This window comes from Coccinella septempunctata, chromosome 7 (genome assembly GCF_907165205.1).
Source record: "Coccinella septempunctata chromosome 7, icCocSept1.1, whole genome shotgun sequence".
NCBI lineage: Eukaryota > Metazoa > Arthropoda > Insecta > Coleoptera > Coccinellidae > Coccinella > Coccinella septempunctata.
Window position 1 is genome coordinate 1867579 of NC_058195.1, and position 25279 is coordinate 1892857.

At 37.0% G+C, this 25279-nt stretch overlaps 3 protein-coding genes across 12 annotated transcripts; 1 reads left to right on the forward strand and 2 right to left on the reverse strand.

Moving 5' to 3' along the window:
* The first annotated feature begins 1810 nt into the window (after window positions 1-1810).
* LOC123316487 (slowpoke-binding protein) lies at window positions 1811-20214 on the forward strand. Of its 9 annotated transcripts, none has more exons than XM_044902587.1 (6): window positions 1811-2101; window positions 3023-3093; window positions 15481-15666; window positions 15829-16129; window positions 16269-16747; window positions 18344-20214. In XM_044902587.1, the coding sequence occupies exons 1-6, from the start codon at window positions 2054-2056 to the stop codon at window positions 18441-18443; spliced, it is 1185 nt and encodes a 394-aa protein (XP_044758522.1). In that variant the 5' UTR covers window positions 1811-2053; the 3' UTR covers window positions 18444-20214. The 9 variants fall into 9 exon arrangements, with proteins under 9 accessions (XP_044758522.1, XP_044758517.1, XP_044758518.1 ...); XM_044902582.1 differs by lacking the exons at window positions 1811-2101; window positions 3023-3093 and adding exons at window positions 11295-11680; window positions 17252-17305; XM_044902583.1 differs by lacking the exons at window positions 1811-2101; window positions 3023-3093 and adding exons at window positions 11295-11680; window positions 17252-17305 and having other exon boundaries at window positions 19966-20214.
* Window positions 20215-20385: 171 nt separating this feature from the next.
* LOC123316492 (fibroblast growth factor 1-like) lies at window positions 20386-24925 on the reverse strand. 2 transcript variants are annotated; one of them, XM_044902592.1, is made up of 4 exons: window positions 24754-24925; window positions 21706-21842; window positions 20773-20876; window positions 20386-20723 (listed from the first exon to the last, which is right to left on the reverse strand). In XM_044902592.1, exons 2-4 carry the CDS (start codon window positions 21824-21826, stop codon window positions 20538-20540), a joined length of 411 nt encoding a protein of 136 aa, XP_044758527.1. In that variant the 5' UTR covers window positions 21827-21842; window positions 24754-24925; the 3' UTR covers window positions 20386-20537. The 2 variants fall into 2 exon arrangements, with proteins under 2 accessions (XP_044758527.1, XP_044758529.1); XM_044902594.1 differs by lacking the exon at window positions 24754-24925 and adding an exon at window positions 22242-22587 and having other exon boundaries at window positions 21706-21843.
* LOC123316491 (fibroblast growth factor 1-like) lies at window positions 23053-24665 on the reverse strand. The gene is made up of 4 exons (XM_044902591.1): window positions 24310-24665; window positions 23562-23785; window positions 23404-23510; window positions 23053-23345 (listed from the first exon to the last, which is right to left on the reverse strand). Exons 1-4 carry the CDS (start codon window positions 24414-24416, stop codon window positions 23151-23153), a joined length of 633 nt encoding a protein of 210 aa, XP_044758526.1. The 5' UTR covers window positions 24417-24665; the 3' UTR covers window positions 23053-23150.
* Window positions 24926-25279: the final 354 nt, after the last annotated feature.

The following is a 25279-nucleotide window of genomic DNA, read 5'->3' on the forward strand; positions in this document are numbered from 1 at the left end:
TTGAATCAATTCGTCCCATTTTTCGATTAAATAAACTCTTAATATTGGTCGCATTTGCCATTTTGTTTCTAAAATGATTTAGAGATACACATACCCAATATTTTTACCTATTATGTTGTGTATTAAAACTTTTGGCTCAATTTTTAAACGTATCTCTTGAAATTATAACGTCTCTTCGTTGTATTCAACCTAAACCTTAGAAAAAGAGACGTAACATGGAAGAAATGCCCTTCTTAAGGTTGTTGAGTTAATTTCATCTGATTAGATAAATCATTCTTGCAAGTTGTAGAAATTTAAGGGACTTCTGCAAAAGAAGAACCCCTTTACAACACAACACGTGTCAATATCAACTCTGGGTATTTTCAATTACATTCACCAGAGAGAATATATTAATTCTTGAGCATGAACACTCTAAACTTTGGGAACATCGCCGAAGAGGTTTCATTTAAGCTCACTAACTTCGAGGTCGCTTTACGATCTATAGTATGGTTATAAATTACTAGAAATGGAGTAAGGACTAATTTTCCTGGAAGCCCTAGGACGTAGGATAAACTTCTAAAGTTCTGATCCTAAAATAACTCAGGTGCTGAGTTTAAGATTGCATTTTAGATCCAGTTCGCGGCGTTATGGTGCGAGATGCACGATATATAGGTCGAACATTTCTTCATTATCCCTTGAGTTTAGTTGTCTGTTTCGTTTTTCTTAAGTATATACATTCATTATCTCTTTCAAGCCAATATAGAAGTGGATGGGTAAGGAATAGAGATGACACATCCAAGACAGGTGAACTTCTGTTGTGTGAACAGGGAAGTAATTAGGTCAAATAAGTTTAGTTATAATATCTTGAACTAAAATCTAAGTGAAATAGAAAATAGAACAACAGGATGAAAAACGATTACTTTTTCAACCATATCAGAGTGGTTTTTGCGAATCGTCTGTTCTCACAATAAAAGTAAGTACACGGTTATTGTGTTTTCTGTCAGGGTTGTGACATAGTGGTCAGCTGTTATCAAAGGGAGATATGGGAGAGCCCAAGGAAGACAAGAATAACAATAAAGTATCTTTAGTCTGGGTCACTATGGAAAAAAAGGAAACCAGGGTCAAAACACTGGCCAGAAAAGGAGCACAAATGCCATAAAATGCCCCAGAGCATTTCCAAATACACTCTGGAGAAATCTTCCAGGCATGGATAATTCCAAAAAGTTCCTTTGGGATGAGGAAACTGCAAGATCCAAGAAGTATTTTGGATCTGAGTAAGTTATGCCTCCTCACTGGCTTTCTCACAGGACATTGTTGCCCTAGGGAGCATATGATGAGAATGGGGTCATCAGAAACTGATGATGAGTGTTGATTATGTGGGTTAGAAGAGAGGAAGAAACTCCTGTTCACATGGTCACAGAATGCCTCGTCATTGCAAGCCTGTGCGAGGAATGTCTTGGACTAGAAGTTTATTGGAGTAGTGAGGACTTATCCTCTTTGAAGCCCTATTAGATTCTGGAGTTCATTGGAGCTCTGGAGCTTGAGGGCTAGCTGTAGATAGGGCAATTATGAGAACAGCTCTGAGGAGGGCTCTCCAAACACATTGAAACCAAAAAATAGTGTGTGTCTTTGTCACTCAGTCTAATATCGATATGGAAGAACCTAGAATATTATCCAATTGTGAACAATTACACTCCGTCTTCTTACCTTGCGTTTGTCTAATTGCCCTTTACTTGCTCATCGTAGTATAACCCTGCATCAATGGAAAACCCTCTCCAGGACCCCTACTGCGCTAGCGCGGCCACTTGTTTATCGACTGGAGCTAACTTCGGCACCACACTACACCAAAACTCCAAGCGTGTCGGGAGAAAGGTTGCGTGCTCTCCCCTTTTATGTCAGTTCCGGATCCCCCTCGATAGGAGGCATTTGCTTAATCCGGACCTCTTATGAGTTCATTTTTCATCGCCTGTAAAACTGTCGGAAATCGTACGACGTCATGTCCGCCAGCCTATGACCGTCTGGCGCGAAAACACGAGAGTTTCATTGATCTTTTTTGCGCGAAAGATGAGTGAAAATGAAAGTCGAATCGAAACAACCTGTGCACAACGAGTCGCATTCGTGGGTGAGTACATATACTATCTGACGTTGAAATGAGGACACCCAGTGATGGTTTTGATGATTTTCGGTAGGATTTTTTTCAGTAATCGACTAGTTTCGTGCCAAAACGTTTCTGTTGCTCTTTGTGAATTAAGGAAAAAATTTTCGAGAATTCATCTCATCTTTTAGAGAAACTGTTGCATTAGAGAAAGAAAAAACAGATACATTTAACTCATAACGATTGTAAAAACGTCTTCTGGTTCATCGTGAAGCAGGTTTAATCAATTTAACGCTTCTTTCTTCATTCTGTAATTGGTTTTCAATGAAATCAAACAGTTTTACTCAATTAAAAATCGAATTTTCATCATACTAAGACAAGTTCTATCCGATTACGATGTCAAAAAGCCCTTTGGGAGGCTTCAGACTGGCCAATTCATTCAATTTTGGTTCTCTGCCACTGAAACTGTTTGTCAAGGACCTAGAAGTGGTTGGTCAAAGTGTACAACGCTAGTAGAAGACTGTTTTTAACTCTTTCTGTCTGAAGATAGCCTCTCAGCTCTTGCAAAATGGCAAGTCAACGTTTTCAAGATACCGCAGGTGCTTCAGTTTCCTTAAGCACAACCAGAAGAGGTCTCCATGTTGACGAGAATACCACACACTCGTCAAATATCAGAGTTACACACTGACGAGATATGAATGGTCCAGGGTCCAGATAGGACGTTTTTTTTTACTCCAGATCAGTTTGGACCAGCTAATAAGAGACAGGCTCAGGTATATTATTGCTGTGAGGGTCACCATAGGATTGACTGAAAGTTGAGCCTGCCTTAAAGTTGGTACAAATGGGCCTTATAGACTAATGAACATCCTGACAAATACTGGGTGTACTTATTTCAATGTTATTTAGTACATTTCTCGAATTCAGCCCTGTGATTCGATTTTTTTTCAGCTGTTTGGCGGTTGTGTTGTTCTGGGACTGGCAGTCATTGGTTTGGCGCTGTTGCTGATAAGGAAATGCAGGTGAGTGAATGATAAAGAATCTTTCAAGTTGGAACATAAATGCGAGGTTTAACGGTGAAGTAATCGATGCTCATTATGAAGTGTTGGTTTTGCGGTATTTGCCATATACACGAACAGCTGATTGGTTCACTGAACACCTACGTGATCATTCGGTCTATTACGGGTATGTGACATTTATAGCTCACACAATGAGTAATACGGTGGAATTAATTCAATTTAGGATTACCTACGATATCCTGCTACTCAACAGGTTTTGTGTCAAAGAATAGCTAGCTTCATAACGCGTCATATCTATTTTCTATGTTTCTTATAAAATTCTTTATATATACTAGTTGTGGATATTTGAAGATGTTCTCTATACAATTTCCGTACATTTTATACATACATTCTTGAGTCTCAACATTCAGAGACAGGCTTCAACAATGGTTAGGTTAGGTAAGGCTTCAACAGGCTTCAACAATGGTTAGGTCTTTGACTCGTACAAATATTTCAACAAGAGTTTCTTGAGAAGAAACACTTTTTTCCTTCACCATTTTTTCCGAATTGGCTCGGTTTAAAAGATACAGGCTGTTGAAAACCCATTAAAAAATGTCATTTTTAGTTCTCACAAACGGTTTTATCGAATGGAATGAATTTCGGAATGTAGATTTTCATTTATTTGATGAATCTTCTTCGAACACAAGATATCACCCACGTCTTCCAGTTTTCCCATTATGACCATAAAAATACCAAAAATTCAAAGAACAAACCTCTTGAATTTGGACGCTCTCTAATGAGTATTTGAACGTTTTGTAAAATAAAAGTATCCTTTATATTTTCTCGTATAATGCTCTGTTTTTGAGTAATTTGATGTTCAATAATCAAAAAGTATCTGTGAAATTTGAAAAATCGGGTACTTTGGCTGAATACAAATCTGTTTAAAAGATCGACAGATGTGTAGTGTCACAGATTCAGCTAGTTAATCTACGGAACATCAGTTTCCGTAAAACATTCGCCATTTTGACTGCATACAATGTTCAATCGTAGTAATCTGGTTAATGCCAATCACAGTAAATTGGCAATCAAAATAGGATAACTAGAGTGAGGAAAATTGGGTTATAGCTGATGAATCTCCGACGTTGATTGCTAAAGTGTGCTCAATTACTTGTGATCTGTCAAGCTGTCAGCAAATTTCAAGAACAATTTTATTTCTTACGAATATTTTTTCTAGTACCCAAACTTCAAGTCTGAAAGAAAAACTTCGAATATATTTTATGCTATTTTTGAGCTATTTTAACTCGTAAGATTGTATTGTACCTATAATATGTGAATAGAAAACAAGGATTTATTGCCTATCAGTCGTTGAATTGCATAACATTACAGAGGTTTCTACAGGGCGTTTACTAAAATATTACAGAAGGTCAAATATGAACCACTTCAGGGTGTACTTTTTGTTTTAATTGGGAGTGTGTATTTTGTCCATCTAGGCAACCTTTCTGAGTTACAGAGTGTCGAAAATATTAGTATTTTTTTCATGTTTTCGAGATGTTAATAGTGGGTTTGAGCCACTCATTGAATGGTTACAAATTGGTGAATGCGTAGATGTAATTTTTCTCTGTAGCTGTAAAAAAAGGAATAACCCCATCGTGAAATTTCTACTCGAAATGTATTTTCATTTCAACGCTCGACTTTCAGATCCTGGATACCGTAAAAAAGAGGAAAACAACTCGTACACAACAAACAAATCAATTAGAGCAGAGCAGAAAAACGTTTACCTTTGTTATTCTCGCAGAAGAATGAACCATAACAGAACCGACCGAGATTTTTCACCCTCCCTCCACCCTCAGATCCTGATGGGTTCATTATTTAAACTTCCCGAGTTCCCTCGAACACCAACTACATAATCGCCCTACACAAACGTAGTTCCCTCCTAAGCAAATTGAAAGCGGATTGTACATTCTCACCCTCGCCAATTCGCATTGTTTCGAAACGGAGAGGCATCAAACAAGGAACCAAAACTACCTCCAAACCTTGACCGACATTTCCCCAGCTGCAAATGGGTCAAGAACTCCAGGAGCTGGAGCTAGGGGTTGAGCGGGAATATTGTTCAATTTCATCCGCTCGCTGAATCTCTAAGGGAGGAATTTCCGTCAACTGTTCTTATTCTTCTGCAAGAATTACTCTTTTCTGGGGGTTGGAATGGGAAGGGGGTGATCGGGGAAAATTTTGCCGGGAAATGGGATGTTTTGGAGTGTTTCTCCGTGGAAAATTGCCGTAGTTATCTTCAAGTACAGCGAGTAATGGGTTGTTCATCGAGCTGACAATGGAGTGAAAGGGAAAACGATGAATTCAAATGGGAAAAATGTCTGAAATGAAAAAAGTGGAACGATCTTGGGAGCAGACATTCAATGGGAAAATAATCGTAAAAGGAAGTAGAGCGTTGGGAGAATTTCAACCCACTTTATGAAGGGAAATAGAGAGTAAGTGCTGGAAGAACAGTCAAACAAAATTTGCCCTCCTCAAAATCCTTCTGGCTATAGTTATTATATCATACTGTGCATTATTAGTATAAGGTATTATTGTAAATTCACAAAATGAGTAGGTGTTCTTACCCCTATGAACTCAAAATTACAAAATGAAATAGATTTGCTGAAAATAACAACACGCACATGTTCACAGCTAAAGTTTGAGTCAATTCTGGTCTCGAATAAACTGATCCCACTTTAAATCAACAAATGGACATTCTACAATTCGACATAGTCTTTGTCTCGTACAAATATGTTAGCAGTAGATCCTTGAGGGCGAAAGAAACACTTTTTCCCTATACCGTTTTTTCCGATTCAGACCTGATAAAAAGATATAGCCATTTTAAGTTTTCATAACAAGCTATTTACCATCAACTAGCTAAATCTGTGACACTAGACATCTGTGGATTTTTTTAAAAGTGTTGTATTCAGTTAAAATACCCAAGTTTTCGAATTTCACAGATATTTTTTATTTTTGAACTTCAAATTACTCGAAAACGATGCATCATTCGAGAAAATATGAAGAATACTCTTATTTCACACAACGTTCAAATACTCATTAGATAGAATCCAACTTATAGTTTTAAGAGTTGGACTCTTTGGATTTTTGGTATTTTTATGGTACGTTTTGGTCATAATGAGAAAACTGGAAGACGTGGGTGATATCTTGTGTTAGAAAAAGATTAATAAAATACATGAAAAACTATATTTCAACAGCCTAAATCTTTTGAACCTAGCCAATTCGGAAAAAATTGGTAAAGGAAAAAAGTGTGTCTTTTGACCTCACGAATCTCCTGTTAAAACATTTGTACGAGTCAAAGCTGACTCGTATGTGACCGAGCCTCATTTACTTTTTCGTGCCCTTTGGTTAAGTTGGTATATATATTATCGCAAATCGTGAACCGAAAAGGTTTCTTTTACACGATAAGTACCGAAATTTCCTCAGCTCGATAAATTTAATTATCACAGGCACGATAGTAGTTGGGTGCGAATAGCAAGACCTGGTTTACAGAAAATTCTGTCATGAAATTACCGCATAAATTAGCATCAACCTTTTTTTAATACGCAGAGGAATTTCCATAAATTTCTAAACCCCCCAAGGTGCGCGATACTGTTTGTTCGTTAATTTTCAAGTTTATTTAACCTGCGAATAGGGAATGGAGTATATATTTATCATGAGAACATATAAGGGGTTTCGGTTGTCATGGGGTGATCAGGGTTGGTAGGAATTCAGTGACGTATGGAGAACATAAAAAACATGATTAGCTTCACACATCTGTGACCTTTTTTTTTCGAAGTAGTCCTCACAGTCCGGACAAGAACTTTCAATATAGTGTCTCAATTTTTGTACACACTGTTTTCAACTAACCTGGATTTTTTCCAAATGATACCATACCAATTATTCAGATAATATTGAATCTAGGAAACTATTGTGAACAATAGTAATGGTTATCATCTGTTTCATACACTTTATTGTAGAAAAATGGGGATATTTGAAAGCTTTAACGGTTCGAAATGACTGAGAAAAATAAACCACGATTTTCTTGGTTTCGTGAGGTCTACAGTATAGACTTCGACAGATTGCATCCCTCAAGGATCACGAGTAATATCCCATATCCTTTTTTTACCCCTGGAAGTACGTGTCACGAATCCAATTTTATATACATGCTCGATTTTTATTTATCGAAGGAAGCCTCTTTTCAAGCTGCACGAATCATGGATAAACACGAAGTTCATTGTCGATATCGATGGAAAATTACATTGTAGGTTTTTTGGCACACACGATAGAGGGTTGATAACCTTCCCGAAAACCCAACTGAAACTTGGCACGAATAAAGGAAGAATTTACCTACCTGGATTTTCTTATCGTTTCAATTATTTCGAAGGAATAATATAAACTAGTTGAAATGGGTTTTTGATTGAAATAGTCGCAGTAGTTCTTAACAGAAATTGCAACTGGTTTGATATTGGAGTTATGTTAAGGTCTAGCTTTGTTATGCTGGAATATTTATGGTTTTTACTCCAGGAAATTGTATACCTGCGTATTATATATACTTATCTTTATGAACACTATCAGTATATGATAAACGAAAGAAGATAGGCCTTCGGAAATGCTCGTAAGAGATTCAGCGTGTTCGAAAACCTATATTTTCATACCAAAATTTCAAATATCTGGCCCTGTTTAGGAGAAAATAATGTTTTTTGTTTTTCCACTTTTCATTTTCGAGTTGCCTTCGAAGAGCTCTCTGGAGTGCAATTCTCTATTGAATCATCAACTTCTTGGTTTTCTAGAATCTTCAAAACAAATTCCATGCACTCCATATCCTGAGACAGTACCAGAACTCCCTGATTTTTAGACAGAGTTGCAAATAGGTCATTTTAGGGGAGTCTAACCCCTTGCTCATTTCTGACCAAAAAAATCGAAATGTTCGAAATAGAGTTTCTGTACTAGAGTGGAAGCCTTGGCAATGTTGATTAAAAAAACGGAAATCCCAATTGGATCAGACGAATATAACGGGAGATATCGCAGATTGAAATTTGCTATTTTTGAAAAATGCCATTTCCAAGATGAAAATTCAAACGAAGGGAGATAGGCTTTCGAAATTACTTGCAATAGATTCAGCGTGGTCGAAAACCTATAGTTCCATACCAAACATTCAAATATCTGACACTGTTTACGAGAAAATAAATTTTTTTGTTTTTCCATTTTCCAGTTCACTTTGAAGGGCTCTCTGGAGTGCAATTCTCTATCGAATCTTCAACTCTTTGGTTTTCTAGAATCTAAAAAAACAACTCTGTGGACTCCATATCCTGGGACAGTAATAGAGCACCTTTATTTTAAAGCTGGAAGAGCAAATAGGTCATTTTAGGGAGCTCTAAACCCTTGCTCATTTTGGACCCAAAAAAATCGAGATTTTCGAAATCCAGTTTTTGTGCTGGGGGCTTCCAGCCTTGGTAAAGTGGATTATAGAGTCAGATAGCTCAATTGGATCAGAGAAAATAATTGAAAATGAAGAAAAATTAACGTAACTTTATTCATAGAAGATAGCTCTACCTAACCTAACCAAACGAGAAAGAAAAACTCGAATTGAAAGGTACGAAGCATAATGAACTCATTAGCAATCGCTTGAAAATGTTCATTCAAAACATTTCCCTGTTGAATAATGTGTGAATAGCATGTCACAGTTACTTTTTCAGTTTATACTTCAGATGAGACAGTAATTAGAAAGTTCCAGCCCCATCCAATTTAACTTTCAAGTTGAAAGTTGAGCTGTTGGATTATAGGGAAATGTAATGGGTTTTCTTTTAATATATGCAAAAACTGAAAGTGATACTCAGCCTGCATTAATCTCATTTGGAAGATGAATAAAAAAACAAAGGGAGACATTCAACAGTTTGAAAATTTGCCTGGAGTTCATCGGATACCTCAACTGAACGAAAAACGAAATAAATAATAAATCATCCCATCCAAAATTGTTGTTCTGTTCCCCTTTATCGATTTCATGCAAAAACCTGGGCCATTCCCACCACCGAATCCACAGGCGCCTATATTTTCTCGTATAAAAGCCAAACTTTCCATCCCCAACCACTCGATGGAAATGTGCCCTTTCTAATCGTGGAATTTCTACAGCGGATAAATTTTAGTCAAAATTCAATGACGATATATATCGCTATTCAGGAACGTTTTACTGGAAAACTTTGCGAATAAACTGGACAGAAGAACTGTCATAACTTGGGTAATATTTTATGACGAGAATTAATCATCGAGCTACGCCTACACAAAGACGATCTGGAAAATGGTTTAGTGAGGAACGTTCCCATCTCTATTCGATTGAGAGGCTGAAGCAAGAAGAGAAAATTAAATTTGGTACAGTTGGAGTGAGAATTCTATTCATGTCTACTCGTTAATATCGAATCAGGCAACAATCAAAGATGTGAAATTGAACTAATGATATCATATAGAAGAAGATTCTTAAGCAGTTATTTCCTAATCGTTTGGTACTACTGGGAATCGTAACTAATCGATGTTTACTCTGCCAGCCCTTCCGTTTTCTCCCTGGTGCGCAATAAAAGTGGGTTTACTTGGATGTAGTTAGAAATTGATATCATTCTATCAGGAATTCAATCACTGCAATGGAATTCTACCATTCTACGTTTCCTTCTTGGAAGATAAGGTATTACACCTTATCAGAAGATTCAATCTGTATTTGTTTCAGTAATTATACTTGGGTTGTAATTTCTCTTCTTTTTTTTTCATCTCACAACGGATATTCCATCCATTTCGACACAACCGTTCTTTCTTGGTAAGGAAGTTTCAGCTGACCCCCGTTTTTCTTCCAGAAAAAATATCGCAGATCTATATGTGATACATTTTCTGAAAGATCAACTGTCCTAGTAATGAATCTGAGAATTTCATCCGTTTCGGCTAAACCGTTCGGTCTTGAGGAAGTTTCAACTGACCCCTTCTTCTGGGGAATTTTTCGAAAGTCAATTTTCGAGTCGTTTTTTGAGATGAAAATCTAAAGGAAGGTAGATAGGCTTTCGAAATTGACCGCAATAGATTCAGCGTATTCGAAAACCTATATTTTGATACCAAAATTCAAATATCTGCCCATGTTTAGGAGAAATTTTTTTTTGTTTTTCCACTTTTCATTTTCGAGTTGACTTCGAAGAGCTCTCTGAAGTGCAATTCTCTATCGAATCGTCAACTGTTTGATTTTCTAGAATCTTCAAAACAAATTCCATGCACTCCATATCCTAAGACAGTACTAGAACACCCTGATTTTTAGACAGAGTAGCAAATAGGTCATTTTAGGGGGGTCTAACCCCTTGCTCATTTTTGACCAAAAAAATCGAGACTTTCGAAATAGAGTTTTTGTGCTAGGGTGGAAGCCTAGGCAGCGCTGATTGTATAAATGGAAATCCCAATTCAATCAGACGAATATAACAGGAGATATCGCAGATTGAAAATTGCAATTTGCGAAAAATGCCATTTCCAAGATGAAAATCTAAACGAAGGGAGATAGGCTTTCGAAACTGCTTGCAATAGATTCAGCGTGTTCGAAAACCTATATTTCCATACCAAAATTCCAAATATTTTACCCTGTTCAGGAGAAAATAATTTTTTTTCCACTTTTCATTTTCGAGTTGACTTCTGAGAGCTCTCTGGAGTGCAATTCCCTATCGAATCATCAACTGTTTGGTTTTCTTGGATCTTCAAAACAAATTCTATGCACTCCATATCCTAAGACAGTAATAGAACATCCTGATTGTCAGAGAGAGTAGAAAATAGGTCATTTTTGGGGGTCTAACCCCTTGCTCAAACTAACCTCGAACCCAACCTAACCTAACCTAACATAAATCCAAATTTATTCCCATTAATCCTGGAACACCCTCTGTATATATAACTATCTGCCATTACGATACAATAGTTTTCCCAACGATATCAAAGTGGAACTAAAAACCTACTTTTATATGATTTTCCCTAACAAGCTCTGTCTGTATATGACAGACAGCTCTATTTAATCCTTCATGTAATCATAAACTGGTTTTAATTGCGTTTCAAACTGCAAAAATGGGATATTGCATGTCAGCGTACGAGATTGATACAGAATCGATAATCCTACCTAATGGGGAAATCCTACAAAAACGACACTAATTCCAATACAAAGAATCACAGTGATTAGCCTAACTGGATGAAAACCATAAAAGATGTCGTCAGTTCGTATGTTGTTCTTCAAGAGAAAGCACGCGGTTCGGCCTCTGAGTGCGCCAATGTTCAACCTGTACCAGACGGTCAATAAGAAAGAACAGGATGAGAAGGAATCCAACGTCATCGGCCACGAGAGGTGGTATCAGGAGAGGGTTGGCAGGTCCAGTTTGAAGAGGAAGAAGAGGCCGCCTAGAAGGGCACAGAGTGCAGCTGAATTCTCGCCTCAAACCCTGAACGCTGCCAGCAGGAGGGCTGCCTTCAGGACCAGGAGTCAGAGCTCCGAGAATAAGGAAATGGATGGTAACAGTGGGTCTTCCAAGTCTTCGCCGAATTTGACGGATTCCTTCGCGAAATTGTTGTTTACGAAAAGGTATGAAGGACGTTTATTGTCGTAATTAGCAATTAATCAATCATCTCTTGTGCAGGGATACACGCTGTATCCACAATTTGCACCTTAATGACAGGTGACCAACGACAATAGATAGAAATACAAATGCATGGCCTTACAGTTTCGTCAAATACAAGCATATTATTTAGAAACTCTCTGTAAATGTAACCAATGGAGTTAGCTCGGGAAATGTCAACGTTCAAACGTCAAAAATACTCTCTGTTCCAGCCGCCAAACAGGATCATGAAAGAATAACCACCAAAAAAGCGTCATCCGCCCAACGATTTCAATTAACCACCTCCAAAGGGAAATTAATTCTGTTCAGCGAAATGGAAAATGGAATTCCGTCACGTATTAGTAATTAGGTTAATAGGGGGTTATAGTTCCTGGCTTTTTTACGCCGTCAGCAAGACGCACATTGCTTACAGAGCGCAAAGTAACGAGCTTCAATAGCAGCAAGGGAAACGGGCTAGATATGGTGGCGTTTGGCCTCGTTTTGCTCTCGTGTCTGGTCCTTCCTTTGTTCCTGGATGACTGAAGAGGCGGCTTTCACATCATTTCCAGAGATTGATCGCCGATCCTTTGGAGTACGAGTTGGGAAATTGTGAGAATGAAGTGCTTTTGCAGGGAAACTAGGAGAGGTCCTTTCATCGGAATGAAAGCTGACGCTTTCAGGGTGGGAGTGGGCAAGTAGGGCCCGCAGGCGGATTCTGGCCCTCGAAGGACCATCATCCAGCTCATTTCTGAAGAAGTGTAGAAGACAATTCTTCGAAAGGAAGTCCATTAAGTATTATAATTCTCCTCATCCCAGCAGGACTGAATAATCATCTCTGCAATTCTCTCAAGCTTTAAATACCTCTCCTGGGTACCACAAATTACCTTAATTTTCATTCGAAAATTCTTGCAGAACCAACCAACAAACTTCTCGATGAAATTTATGCATTGAAACATGGAAAATGTAATCTAAATTGGTTTTACGGAATTTAATCACAGGATGAAAAACTTGTTGACATAGACGTTTCTCCTTGAGTGAATTTTATCCGGAAAATCCTAGAATCCAATTGGATCTCGATTGAAAATCGATCCGCCACCTAAATTCTGGCCCACGCTATTTCAAAGGCGGCTCTGGGCAGACGAACGAAGTGGAAAGTTTCACAACGTTAATGTATCTTCAGTGTTGATTGATTGATGATGAAGTTCAATTATAACTTTTTTTATGGGTCCTTGCTGATCATACATCAATACAGGGTGAGTCTTTGACTCGTACAAATATTTTAACAGTAGATTCTTGAGGTCTAAAGAAACACTTTTTTCCTTTATCATTTTCTCCGAATCGGCTTGGTTTAAAAGATACAGGCTGTCGGAAAACCATAAAAAATGTTATTTTCAGTGCTAACTCACAAACGGTTTTACCAAATGAAATGAATTTCGTAATGTAGTTTTTCATTTATTCGATGAATATTTTTCTAACACAAGATATCAACCACGTCTTCCAGTTTTCTCATTATGACCATTACGTACCATAAAAATACCAAAAATTCAAAGAACTCAACTCTTGAAATTAAGTTGGGCGCTATCTAATGAATATTTGAACGTTTTGTAAAATAAAACTATTCTTAATATTTTCTCGTAAAATGCACCGTTTTCGAGTATTTTGATGTTCAAAAATTTAAAAGTATCTGTGAAATTTGAAAAATTGGGCTGAATACAACTCTGTTTAAAGGATCCATCGATGTGTAGTGTCACAGATTTAGCTAGTTATTCTACAGGTAATGTTGTTTTTAAAGGGGTGGCACAGCTCAATATGAGAACTTAAAATTGCTAAATCTTCTTATCAGGGCCGAATTGGAAAAAATAGTATAGGAAAAAAGTGTTTCCTTTGAACTCAGGAATCTACTGTTCAAATATTTGTATGAGTCAAAGACTCACCCTGTATATCGAGGTGAATTTCAATTATAAATTAATAGGTGATATTAGATAACTACATATATGTACATACTTATAGGTATATCTAATCCATCTGTCAACATTTGATAGGACCACATATAAATTCATCTTCATTCGTAGCTTTCGTTGACTTATCTTGAGCTTATGATAAACATGTATTTTTTTTTAATTAAAACGTCTGAAAATTTTCAATTCGATCTTTCAAATAGCTGATTTGATTCGTTTCCGTAAAAACTCCGTTCTTCGACCGTCAAACAAATCTATAAATGGAACAATTATTGGCCATGCTCCTAAACATCAATTTTTCATAGGGCTCCAATTTTAGACGTCTATTGATTGCATCGCTTTGTCCGTGTATCAATACCAGCAACACTTCGTTAACCGCATTGCCTGTCAGAATTCAGAGTCGATTTTCGTACAGAGAAGGCATTGCTGGGTTCCCTTTTATGCCTTTTGTGCCTTGTATCCGCTTCAACGGACAATATTTCTTGGCAGAGAGAATATCCCTCAAACAGATTGTATTATATCAGGTCTCCATAGCGTTTCTTCAAAGGTGAGACGTCTTTTGTAACAGGATTTGTTGAAATGAACGACTGGAAATTTCCACAAGGTGCACACTTTTTTGGGGATGAAGGGTCTTAACTAGGAGAGGCTGAATATGTCCATGATTGGGGGAAGTTTTGTAGCTGTCAGAGTATCCCACGGACAAGTCAAACATACTGTACATTGAATCAGTTCAAACATGAAACAAATTGAAAAAGAACAATGTTTTTATCATACTCTTTCCTTTTTCTATCGTCTGAAGGATTTCATTAAAGCAATTGCTACATTTACCAAAAGAATTCTCAGAGGAAAAATTATCCGAGCAAAGTAAGATCTTATGTCAGAATCAATATACACCGCCCATTTCTACGAAAACCAATAGAAAGAGAAATGACTTTAGAAAATTGCTTGTTTTCCTTTCATTCTTATTTTTCCCAGATCGGAATCGAAAAACTAACGTAGGACGAAGCCCTTTGTCCTTTTCGATATTTATGTTTCCTTGTACAGCGATCAATAGAAGGAGGAACACTACATATACATTTATAGCTTCTTCACGAGGTCCCACTGAATTCGATAGCTGATTGAAATCTGCTTGTTCGTAACTCCATCATTGTTGGAAATATAGTAATGGACGTTTCTTCCAATGCCATTTGAATGGATGTATTTCCCGAAAATTTTTATGTTCAAGAAGGGCTGATAACAACTAAGGTATAGGAGATTCGATGAATTTTACTGACAAAAGTCTAGACTCTTAGACCCTCCTTCCATACCTGAGGGTAATCATCCCCAGAGGGATAATATTGGATTTTCTGAGGGTTGTAATCGTTCAGAAGGCTGGGTCAATTTTAAAATATTCGTTTCAATTTTGGTTCTCCTCTGAGGTCCTCTAATATGGAAAAACGTCGACCAGAAAATGCTTGGTCTCTCGTGATGCAGAATTTTGTGCTCCTAATTTTTCATGTTAGGGACTACATCGACATTCGCATTTCCTGGAGAGATATAACGGAAAAATCACAAAACACCCATTTAGAGGTATATTTTTGGCCACTAAAAGTTCCCTAGGAAGAAAACTCAGTATAGTTTTACTGGATTAATTACTTATGAAGCATATGCACAAAAGGAAATGATGCTTTCCATGAAAACACGATAAATCTGTATGAAAAAAGCAAGAAACTGATGAACCTAAATTGTATGATCCAAGCGTCTATAACATATCCTTTAAAATTCTCCTTTCTCCGCCACATTGGCTCTGAAATTTGACAGACGTGATGAATGTTCTCCTTTCTTTCCAGATCTGCATCGACGCAAAAACACGAGTACAGTGCTCTGAAGACAGACGGAGGCTGTGAGAAATATAGACTGGAAAAACAAGCGAAAAGCGGAGCGTTCCTCGCCCTCAAGCAATATTTAGCAGATAACGACCGATACGAGCTGAATAGCCAATTGTGCAACATCGGCTCCAGAGTAGATAGACATTGGTGAGTTGCCCTAATCCAGAAATAATTGATTTCAGAAGTTTCCCTTTCATAACTTCCACCGATTCGACATTTCTAGCCTCTTGGTTTCAAAAACAATCGAGTTTCTGAGCAATACTTTGTATTTGGTCCATTCAGCTGCTTTTTATCTTGATAATTCCTCAGGTTTACCGTCCTGGATAACGTCCTAGGTGCTGAAAGACTTCTCATCCTACTTCAATTGCCGTCCACATGTCCCATTCTCCCTAACGAGAACAACAAGAGAAACCTACTAGAACTATTCAGAGGCCTTCAACATCCCTACATCCATCCAATCCTGGACATCGAGTTCTGGGAGGCTGGCACAGCCTTGATCATGCCGCTCAACCCAGACGGTAGCTTAAGAGACCTGATATATGGTGCCCCTTGGCGAGAGGATTACAGCGAGAAATACCATGCCAGAGGACATGGACTTCCTTTGAAGACGGTGAGAAACATATCCCTTAGTTGTTGGTCGTCCATCTTGTACCTGCTCAGGTATTTACTGGAAGAAGACAGGGGACACTTGTAACACTATCAATCCTTTCATAAAATCAAGCAATTACCGACATACCAACATATTGCAGATTCAGTGTCTTGGTCGTCAGATCCTGGAAGGCCTCCTGTTCCTACGTAGCAGAGATTTCCCTCCCTTTCACCATCTCCACTCTGGAAACGTCATAATCCAAAACGGAGTGGCGCGCATCGCTAGTTTGGAGAACACACTGTTTGGTCTCCCTCCAAAACCCCCCAGCCCCTTCGAGAGCATAGCCTTCGCCTATTTGCTGTTCGAGATGGCGGCAGGGTACGAGTTAGCTGGTCCACCCAGCCAGGCGCACCTTCAGCTTGAACTGGAGAGGTTGCCCAGAGTAGCAGACACCATAGATCAAATTTTCCAAAGTCCTCGACCGCCTGGTTTGGAGGAGGTGCTGTGCAGCGAGTTGTTCAGGGGTGTTGAGCTGAGGGAGTTGAGGGGTGCTACCATTATTCAGAATAGGATGTCGCCGGATGTCCAGGAGCTGTTGGAGGCTGTAAGGAACCCTGTTCCTCCCTCGCCAGTTAGGCGGTAAGTGGATCTGTGTATATGCCGGTTTTTTAACTTTCTTGGAATGATATTCAGAGCGGGTTCAACATGATGGTAATACTGGTATTTTTCTTATTTTCATGGCTGTTCACGTTATTTTGTTATTTGAATTCGATAAATGTAAGTGTTTTATTTTTTGTATGAGGTCATGATGTTCTCAGATACTATACCGAACATATAGTTACAACTTTTTCTGAATAAAACAGTTCTTCGTTGAAAACTGCTGAACTACAGAAATTCATGAGAAGTTTTCGATAACTAGACGAGGAACTGTGAGCTTGAAGATAGTTCATACCACAGAAATCAAATCCTGATTTAGGGGTGCGAAAGAAAAAACATAGGACATAGATTAACTTTTTGCTATGACTTTTCCAGAATTTGTTGAGGTGGTTTGCGATTACCGAAAAAGACTTATTCTACTTTCACAGTGATATCTTTACAACACGTTGCAGTTTTTTTTCTGAGACTAATGTTTTCTTCTCACAGCGAAAAGTTCCTTGATTACATGGATATCAGAAGAAGGATAACACAGAACTGAAGGTAAACATTTGTAGCTTTTTATTCTTATCATTTTTATAAAGTACCAAGTACGAATCATCATGTTGAATTCGAAATGGCGTTGAAGTTATGTTCATTGGTTTGATTATGTTGAAATAACACAACATTTTGCATGCTTTAGTCGACTTTACGAAGATAGTCTAGCACCTTGGTTCTCGTGAAAATGGGTGAGGTTCATGAGTATCCATCAGCTTTGGTAGTTTAGATCAATATAGAAAAAAGCATAGTATAGATTTTCTCAAAACCTTCTTCCTGTTTTTTTGTGATATATCTATATTTCCAACTAATTCAGTTAAATGAGGGACATCCCTTTCTTCATAAATGGGCATAAAATAGACAAAACATGACACTATCATGTCACTCCCAAACAAAATACATCAGATCCTTCAAAAAAGGAAACTGAGCAATGGCTGGTCTCTTTAAACTGATGAGATTGGTGGTAATGGCAAATTTCCAATCCTTCAATGGCCAATACTGATAAGAGTACCGACGTTTTGGGTGCAGAAGCTGAAGAAACGCGAACAATATGTTGCATATCAAGTATATTCGGTGTCCTTTCTTGGTTGAATGTGAGTCTGCTTTGATTCGCACGAAATATGATGTTTCCTGAATGATGACCCGAAACATTTCTTGTTTGGGGTTTTGGATTGGAGCCAACAGAACGGATAAGATAATCACAAGTTTTTCCGTTTTCCCTGCTCTTATGTTTGGAGAGCGAAGGAAGAATTATTGCAGTGATATGTTTCCAGAATGTCGATATTTGTTTTCTTGTCAGTTTCACATGAGCAACGTGTTCATTCATCTCTTTGCTATGGAAACAGAGGATGAAATGTGTGGATAAATTTCAACTTCAATGTAGACGTTATTTTGGTCCATATTAAGAGCGAAAATGTACGAAAAGAGGATATATTTCTTTTTTTAGAACTTCAATTGCAAGCCTTACTTCCCCTGCTTTCTAGCTTCAATTATGCTTGCTTGTAGTGTATAATAAACCAGTATTCAGAAATTATCTTCTTCTAGAAAAGATGTGATCGTGGTGATAGAGGAAAGGAGGTTAGAGGACATTCTAGAAGAAGACAACGAAGATAGTGATACAAATAGTAACGCTGACGCTAGGTAGTAATAGAGAAAAACGTAGGTCTGAGAGTTTAGCTGTAGAGAGTAGATAGCTTTTTTAAACTCACATTCGTGGCCAAATTTTGGACCAAGGAGAAACGCTTGGTTGACTAAAAGTACCCTCGATAGGTTTATAAATGGAAAAATAAGAAAACTTTGGTTAATATTGAAATGGTATGGTGTACTTGTGTGTCGAATATATTTGCATATTTTCTATTGAATGAGGTAAGATGTCTTCAGAACTGTTTCTCTTCAATGTATTAGTCAATGATATATTCAGTACTGTCAAATCTTTAACCGTTTGAGATATGCTATGTTAATGTTAGCGGAGATTGACAAGGTACTTGAATAGATTTATTCAGAGGCAAACTCCAACTCACAGAAAAACAAAAACGTAGATATATTAAAAGTAAATTTTATAATACGCAATAATGACGCTATACCTTTAAATTTGTCGGTGAATAGTGAATACTTACCCATAAATTCATCATTTTGTGGTTATTTTTGAGTTTGATAGAACCTGCCAAATCAATCTTTCAGATTTTGTGAAATACAAGCTAAGCCTTTCGTTCTAAAGAATCCCAAGAGTCCATTGCTTCTACTTGAAATTGATTTTTCAACGCTCGTGGAATAAAAATTACATTATTCGACATACAAGGCAGAAAATAAGCTTGTGAAAAATTTTTTAGCATATAAGCGAGATTGCAGATGACGCAGAAATTAAAATAAAAATAACCTAATTCTGATAGTTAAACTTTCAAACCGACTGAACTGATCATGAGAAATCTCTCTTTCGACAAAATGTGAAATAAAGCAAATAATAAAATTAAATACTACAGATGGCAATAATATAAGATCATTAAACGATGTACGTATAAAAAACAATCACGTGGCGTTATGATGTTGTTGATTGGTGTATAGGATAAATGATCAATAGTTTTAATCAAACTTATATAGATATTTTTCAATGGGTAGATCTAGCTAAGTTTCTTCTTTTCGTAAGAACCCAAATATAGCCGTCCCTTAGGACTTCCATATGCTAAATAAGCTAGCGCATATTCTGACAAAAATAAGATATCTCCAAAAATATTCAAGGTCGATAAATTCATTGATCATTGATGACTGATTATCCTAAGAGATAGGAGACAGAAGAATACAGAATCTCTTTAATATCTCTACATTAACGTCACTCAAGATTCTGATTATTCTTTGAACAAATGCATTCTCTCTTTACTGTCAGATTAAATAATATACATCGTCTTTTGCCTGCATCAAAGTCTGTCTTAATTTATATGGCTATATTGAATTTATTCGAAAGGGAAAGCCCTCTAAAAAAATGTTTGGTTAGTGTAGTTTCGACATATTGAGGTGCTTGAACCAAACCCATATTAATTCGAGGCATTTCAATCTTGAGTTGTATGATGATCACGATATCTTATTTTTGTAGAAGCAAATTGCTGAGAACATATCTCTGCCGTCCTCGAATCTGATAGTCAATTTGTTACTAAGACAATGTTTTCTCATAGATTGCAGGTACATATGTTCAGGAGCAAAAAGAAATCTAAATATATTTGTCTATATTATTGAATAATCTTGATCTTTTCATTTCGACAATCAATGTTTCGAAATTTGATGACAATATAGATATTACTACTGTATTTATTGTTAGTTACGACAGAAATATCCATTTTTCAGCGTTCAATTTTTTGTGATTTCATATTCCATATCGATGAATTGTTAATTTTGCTCTATTTCAATAAAATATGGAAATTTGATAATTTGTTTTTCTTTTATTATACCATACCTTACCGAAATCACCGAATTCCAACTCAGATAAGTGCTAGGTTATATGTATCTATCATATGGATCAAGAACAAGGAAGAAGCTATAAATCAAAAATTTTTTGCTTATGCGATAATACACAACTTTTTAATTTTACTTTATTCTATCAATAAAACACCTCTGCACATATTATATCTACTAAGAATATAAGAACCCTGACACTGATGAAAAGAAGCAAACATTTTTGTCATGATCAAATTTGTTCAAAGCGAATAGATGAGAATAAAAATAACTTTTTCTGTGCTAGTCGCTATCGCTATACTCTCAGTCTTCTTGGTAAAAATCTTACAGCCTTCTGACCATACTTAGTTTTCGGTCCAGGTTTAGGTTTTCCATTTTTCTTGATGCCCACGAACCAGTCAGGATGCTTCACTGATTTGTAGGCGTTGTATAGGCCTTCCAGAGTTTCGTGAAACACTGTGCCTTCATGTGAGAATTCTTGCTGCAACGTAGGATCTCAGTAAAGTAATGTTTTGATTGTTCCCACTCACTTCTCCATAAAGTTGGCCTTCTTCATTGAAGCAAAGACAAAGATTACTGTCCATACCTTTTATCTGGACAAGTCCAGGTCCGGCACTAATGAGTTCTAAGAAACCTGAAAATATGACGTTAAGGTAAGTAAGGAGTTTTTTCTTGGGTAATTTCTTAACGAAAGGAACTTCTACCATGGCATGAAAGAAACCGCCTTTCGGTCTCGAGCAAGTTTCAATTGACCCCATCTTTTTGGGAATTTTTCGAAAGTCAACTTTCGAGCCATTTTTCTTTCAGGAAAATTATTGCAGATCTAAACGTGATACATATTCTAAAAGACCAACTCTTCTAGTAATAAATCTCAGAATTTCATCCATTTCGGCACAGCCGTTCAGTCAGTCTTTGAGGAATTCTAAAGTGAAATTTGCATTTTTTGAAAAATGTCATTTCCAAGATGAAAATCTAAACGAAGGGTGATAGGCTTTCGAAATTGCTCGCAACAGGTTCAGCTTGTTCGAAAACCTATATTTTCATACCAAAATTCAAAATATCCGGCCCCGTTTAGGAGAAAATATTTTTTTTTGTTTTTCCACTTTTCATTTTCGAGTTGACTCCGAAGAGCTCTCAGGAGTGCAATTCTCTATTGAATCATCAACTGTAGGGTTTTCTAAAATCTGCAGAACAAATTCTATGCACTCCATATCCTAAAACAGTAATAGAACATCCTGATTTTCAAACAGAGTCGCAAATAGGTCATTTTAGGGGGGTCTAACCCCTTGCTCATTTTGACCCAAAAAAATCGAAATTTTCGAAATCGAGTTTTTGTGCTAGGGTGGAAGCCATGGCAAGTCTGATTATAAAACTGGAAATCTCAATCGGATCGGAGGAATATAACAGGAGATATCGCTGATTGAAATTTGCATTTTTCGAAAAATAAGAGATCCTCAACTTACATTCTGGATTATCATCCTCTTCTGAACCTTCCACAGTTCCATCATTCCTTATCGTCAAATGGTATCCAGTTTCCGAAAATAATCTCAGTTTTTGTCCAAAACCATGTGATTCACTGCTCATCCTTCACGATTTCAAACTAAAAAGATGAAACATGAACAATCGAGTAATCGATCTAGCCATGGAAATATCTTCTAATTCAGAGCTTCATTATTCTTTTGAGGAAAGCGTTTTTGAATGAATTTATAACTACATCATAGGTAAACATAATTTTGTCATGTTTAGAGTACCCAGTCCCAATCTGTATCATGTAAAAACCTTAAAGAATATCCACAGAAGGACTTCCTTTGGAATCTTTAAAACCTATTCATTAAAGGCTCAGTTGCTGATTTGTACAGTTATTGAAATTGAACACCTCCCCCCCATTTCATATAATGAAGCTGCAAAATAGGCTTCCAGGATGAGGTAAGTGATGAAAAAATCAGAAACTGAATTCATTTCAAAGTATTTTTAATTTCAATTTTGGGAAATGACTTACCCAGATCAGTTATTCATTACAATGTTGTCACATAAGCAGAGCACCTATTTCATCTGATCATTATAGTAAAAAAAATCTGGTAAAATACAACAATGACTCCTTAAATCAATATAAACTCTCAAACTTCCTCACTGGTTAACTATTTCCACTCATCGTATGGCCAAATATTTATTTTCTGATAAAGATTTCCATTATTACCCCGCACGTGACTAATTTACTGATTTTCAGCGAATGTTCCAATATTCTTACAACCTAATGTTATGGAAAGTAGTTACAAGTCTAATAATATCGGTGGAAGAATATCAAATGTATACCATTTTCTTAACTGAAGGCGTAGGAGACTTAGGGAATAGTTATCTAAAAGTCACGAAATGAGTTGATTCCAATTTGAGAGTACCTATCTAATCAGAAAGTGATTAAACAGAAAACGGGTTCCCATTCATGTACGGGTACTTCACGAAAGAAAATTTCTTCGAAACCCATCTTATGATTCATGCAGAATCGAAGACTGCTACTTTCAAAGAGGAAGGAGCTGTGTTGCTCTGACGAGGTCTAATGAGACCAAAACTATGGTCAGCATCTGCTCTTCTTCGGTGGAACGTTCTCCACTTAGTTGTCCTGGCGATGGCAAATTGACTAATTCAATTCAGATCGTAACACTTGTTGATATTCGTATCGGCAGGTGCATCTGAATTAATTCTTATTAGTTGCATATTTGAGATATCTTCCGAAGAGAGAGTTCAAATTTTTTATTTCTTCTGAAGATTGACAAACTGACCTTATTGATAAGAGCTTTATAAAAATTACATGATTCAAAAAATATTATTTTATTTATTATTAATACTGTCGAATAAATAATACGTATTATTTTCTAAACTGTCTATCAATAAGATGATATCTATAAATGCTTCATTGGAATTTGGCCCTTCTTGGAAGAAACTGTATTGCTTTCTGAGTGTATCCAGTTTTAGGGCCGCGTTTGAAGTTTCCAGACTTCTTGATCCCAATATACCATCCCAAATGGGCGTACTTTCTGGAGAGGTAGATGTTATACAATCCTCTCAGAGATTCTATGAACACTGTGCTCTCTTCGTTCATGTTGAACTAAAAAAAATTAATCAGAGTCGATATTGTGTATGTAAAGTTTTCCATAGGTACACACTTCAGTATACAATCTTCCTTTTCTGTCCATGCCAACGTAGGCATTGGTTGCGGTTCCTTTGATTCTTACATGACCTGGTTGGCCAGCGTTGACCAACTCCAAATATGCTAAAAAAGTTGAGAGTTGGCGAAGGTTTTCAGAAAACTTAAAGTACTCACTGTGTAAATCATTCTCATTTTGCGTTCCACGCACACCATGATGGTGATAGATTCCCAAAAAATATCCGTTCCTACAGTATAACTGCATTTGTTGCCCATATCTTCTATTTCCGAACTGTACATGTCTCAGATCGTTCCTCCAAGTTCCAGACGATGTTGATGGAGGAGGCCATTCAAGTCTTAAAGATCGCCGCCCTTGGTGACTTGGTGATGGATTGCAACAACTGGATGAAATACTGATGTGATCATTCAAATTCAAATCAATTTGGAAGCTTTGGTGAATAAACCAGACATCTCCGAAGTAAACATTACTGGCAAGATCATCAGATGTCTTACTTTTTCTATAATTCTTCTCCTCCTGTCAAGAGTCTACCATATTTCTTAGCAAAACACTATTAGGGTGGTAGCTAAATTGATGATTCGGAGAAGTTTAGGGAAAATGAATGGTATGACTAGTTCTGGTTCTTGTGTCCCTATTCTACAATGAGGAGATGCTAAAGTGGCTTTTCCAATCTGCAATGGGCAAGATATTCGTTTTCTCATGAAGTTTCAAGGAGAAGTCAAGAATAAATCACGAGTACGGGAGTTTCAGTTCAACATCGACTTTGATTTGACGCAAAAAGCATGTGTTTCGCTTCAGTTCGAAACATAACAGAGCATCAACTACTAATATTTTCCAATCTATAAATATTATACGTATTGATGTATGGTACACCAAGAATAGAGATGTCTATAGAAAAATTCTTACCAGCTTACTTCCCTCTTTTCCCTTGAATTCACCGCACTGTCATCTAACTCATCACTACCACTGTCACTATCAGACGAGGACTTGGCAACTTCTTTGGAATCGCTCATGTTTTCTTCTCAGATCTCTCTAATTGAGCTCGATATTAAAGTAATTCAGCTCACTTTATATGAGGTCATGCTTTTCATACACGAATTTCATACAAGGTGATATCCGAGCATATTATTCACTTCATCAACCGAACTTCATAAAGGCTGCGTTGTTTGTATGGGCACAACTTCGGAAGGTTCGAGCTTGGATGAACAAACATGAATGGCTTTAAAAATAGAACGAAAACTATCACGAGAGGAACTCTGCCGCGTTTTCTTAATTTAGTTCCTTTCGAAATGCCCATCAAATAATTCATCATAATAGGGAACGAAATGAAAACATAGTCTGGAGACTTACCTCGAATTACATCACCAGCTTGGAATTTTCTGTTGGGAATATTTTCCTGACTGAATATAACCTAAAAATGTAGCGAAAGGGCTCGTATCACTCTAATCGATAGTGTTGTAGACTGAGCTCTCAATGAAAACTAATAGATGCTGGCATTATTCAATAAACTTCGCCTTTTTTGAGTGGGATGAGATCTCTTAGCACCAATATAAACTTTATATAATTCCTCAGAAAATAAGCAATCAATTTTTCAACACCCAACATATACGCACATCTAAACTTACACGGAACTGCCAGTAAGTTATAGAAAAAAATGGTCTTTCTAGTCTTTCTTAGACACGAAAATCACAATGCGGTGTTTAGGAAAGGTTTTCCTTCTCACCTTGATCAACGCTTTCAATATGGCACAATAGGTACATGCCTCGAAGAAGTCACATCTTGAGTTTTTTGTGAACACCCTGTATTCCTTAGACTAGACACAGCACTAACAATAATTTGTTGCTTTCCCAGTTAGAAAAGATCATACCCAAAAAGC

Coding starts and splice junctions, on each gene's coding strand:
- LOC123316487 (XM_044902578.1), top strand. CDS start 11,310: ATGTCGTCAGTTCGTATGTTGTTCTTCAAGAGAAAGCACGCGGTTCGG. Junction 15,667..15,828: donor TCCAGAGTAGATAGACATTG/GTGAGTTGCCCT, acceptor ATAATTCCTCAG/GTTTACCGTCCTGGATAACG. Junction 16,748..18,343: donor CCTCCCTCGCCAGTTAGGCG/GTAAGTGGATCT, acceptor ATCTTCTTCTAG/AAAAGATGTGATCGTGGTGA.
- LOC123316492 (XM_044902592.1), bottom strand. CDS start 21,826: ATGAGCAGTGAATCACATGGTTTTGGACAAAAACTGAGATTATTTTCG. Junction 20,877..21,705: donor AGAGGATGATAATCCAGAAT/GTAAGTTGAGGA, acceptor TCATATTTTCAG/GTTTCTTAGAACTCATTAGT. Junction 20,724..20,772: donor AAGGCCAACTTTATGGAGAA/GTGAGTGGGAAC, acceptor CCTACGTTGCAG/CAAGAATTCTCACATGAAGG.
- LOC123316491 (XM_044902591.1), bottom strand. CDS start 24,416: ATGAGCGATTCCAAAGAAGTTGCCAAGTCCTCGTCTGATAGTGACAGT. Junction 23,786..24,309: donor GAAAAGAGGGAAGTAAGCTG/GTAAGAATTTTT, acceptor TATTTCATCCAG/TTGTTGCAATCCATCACCAA. Junction 23,346..23,403: donor AAGGAAGATTGTATACTGAA/GTGTGTACCTAT, acceptor AATTTTTTTTAG/TTCAACATGAACGAAGAGAG.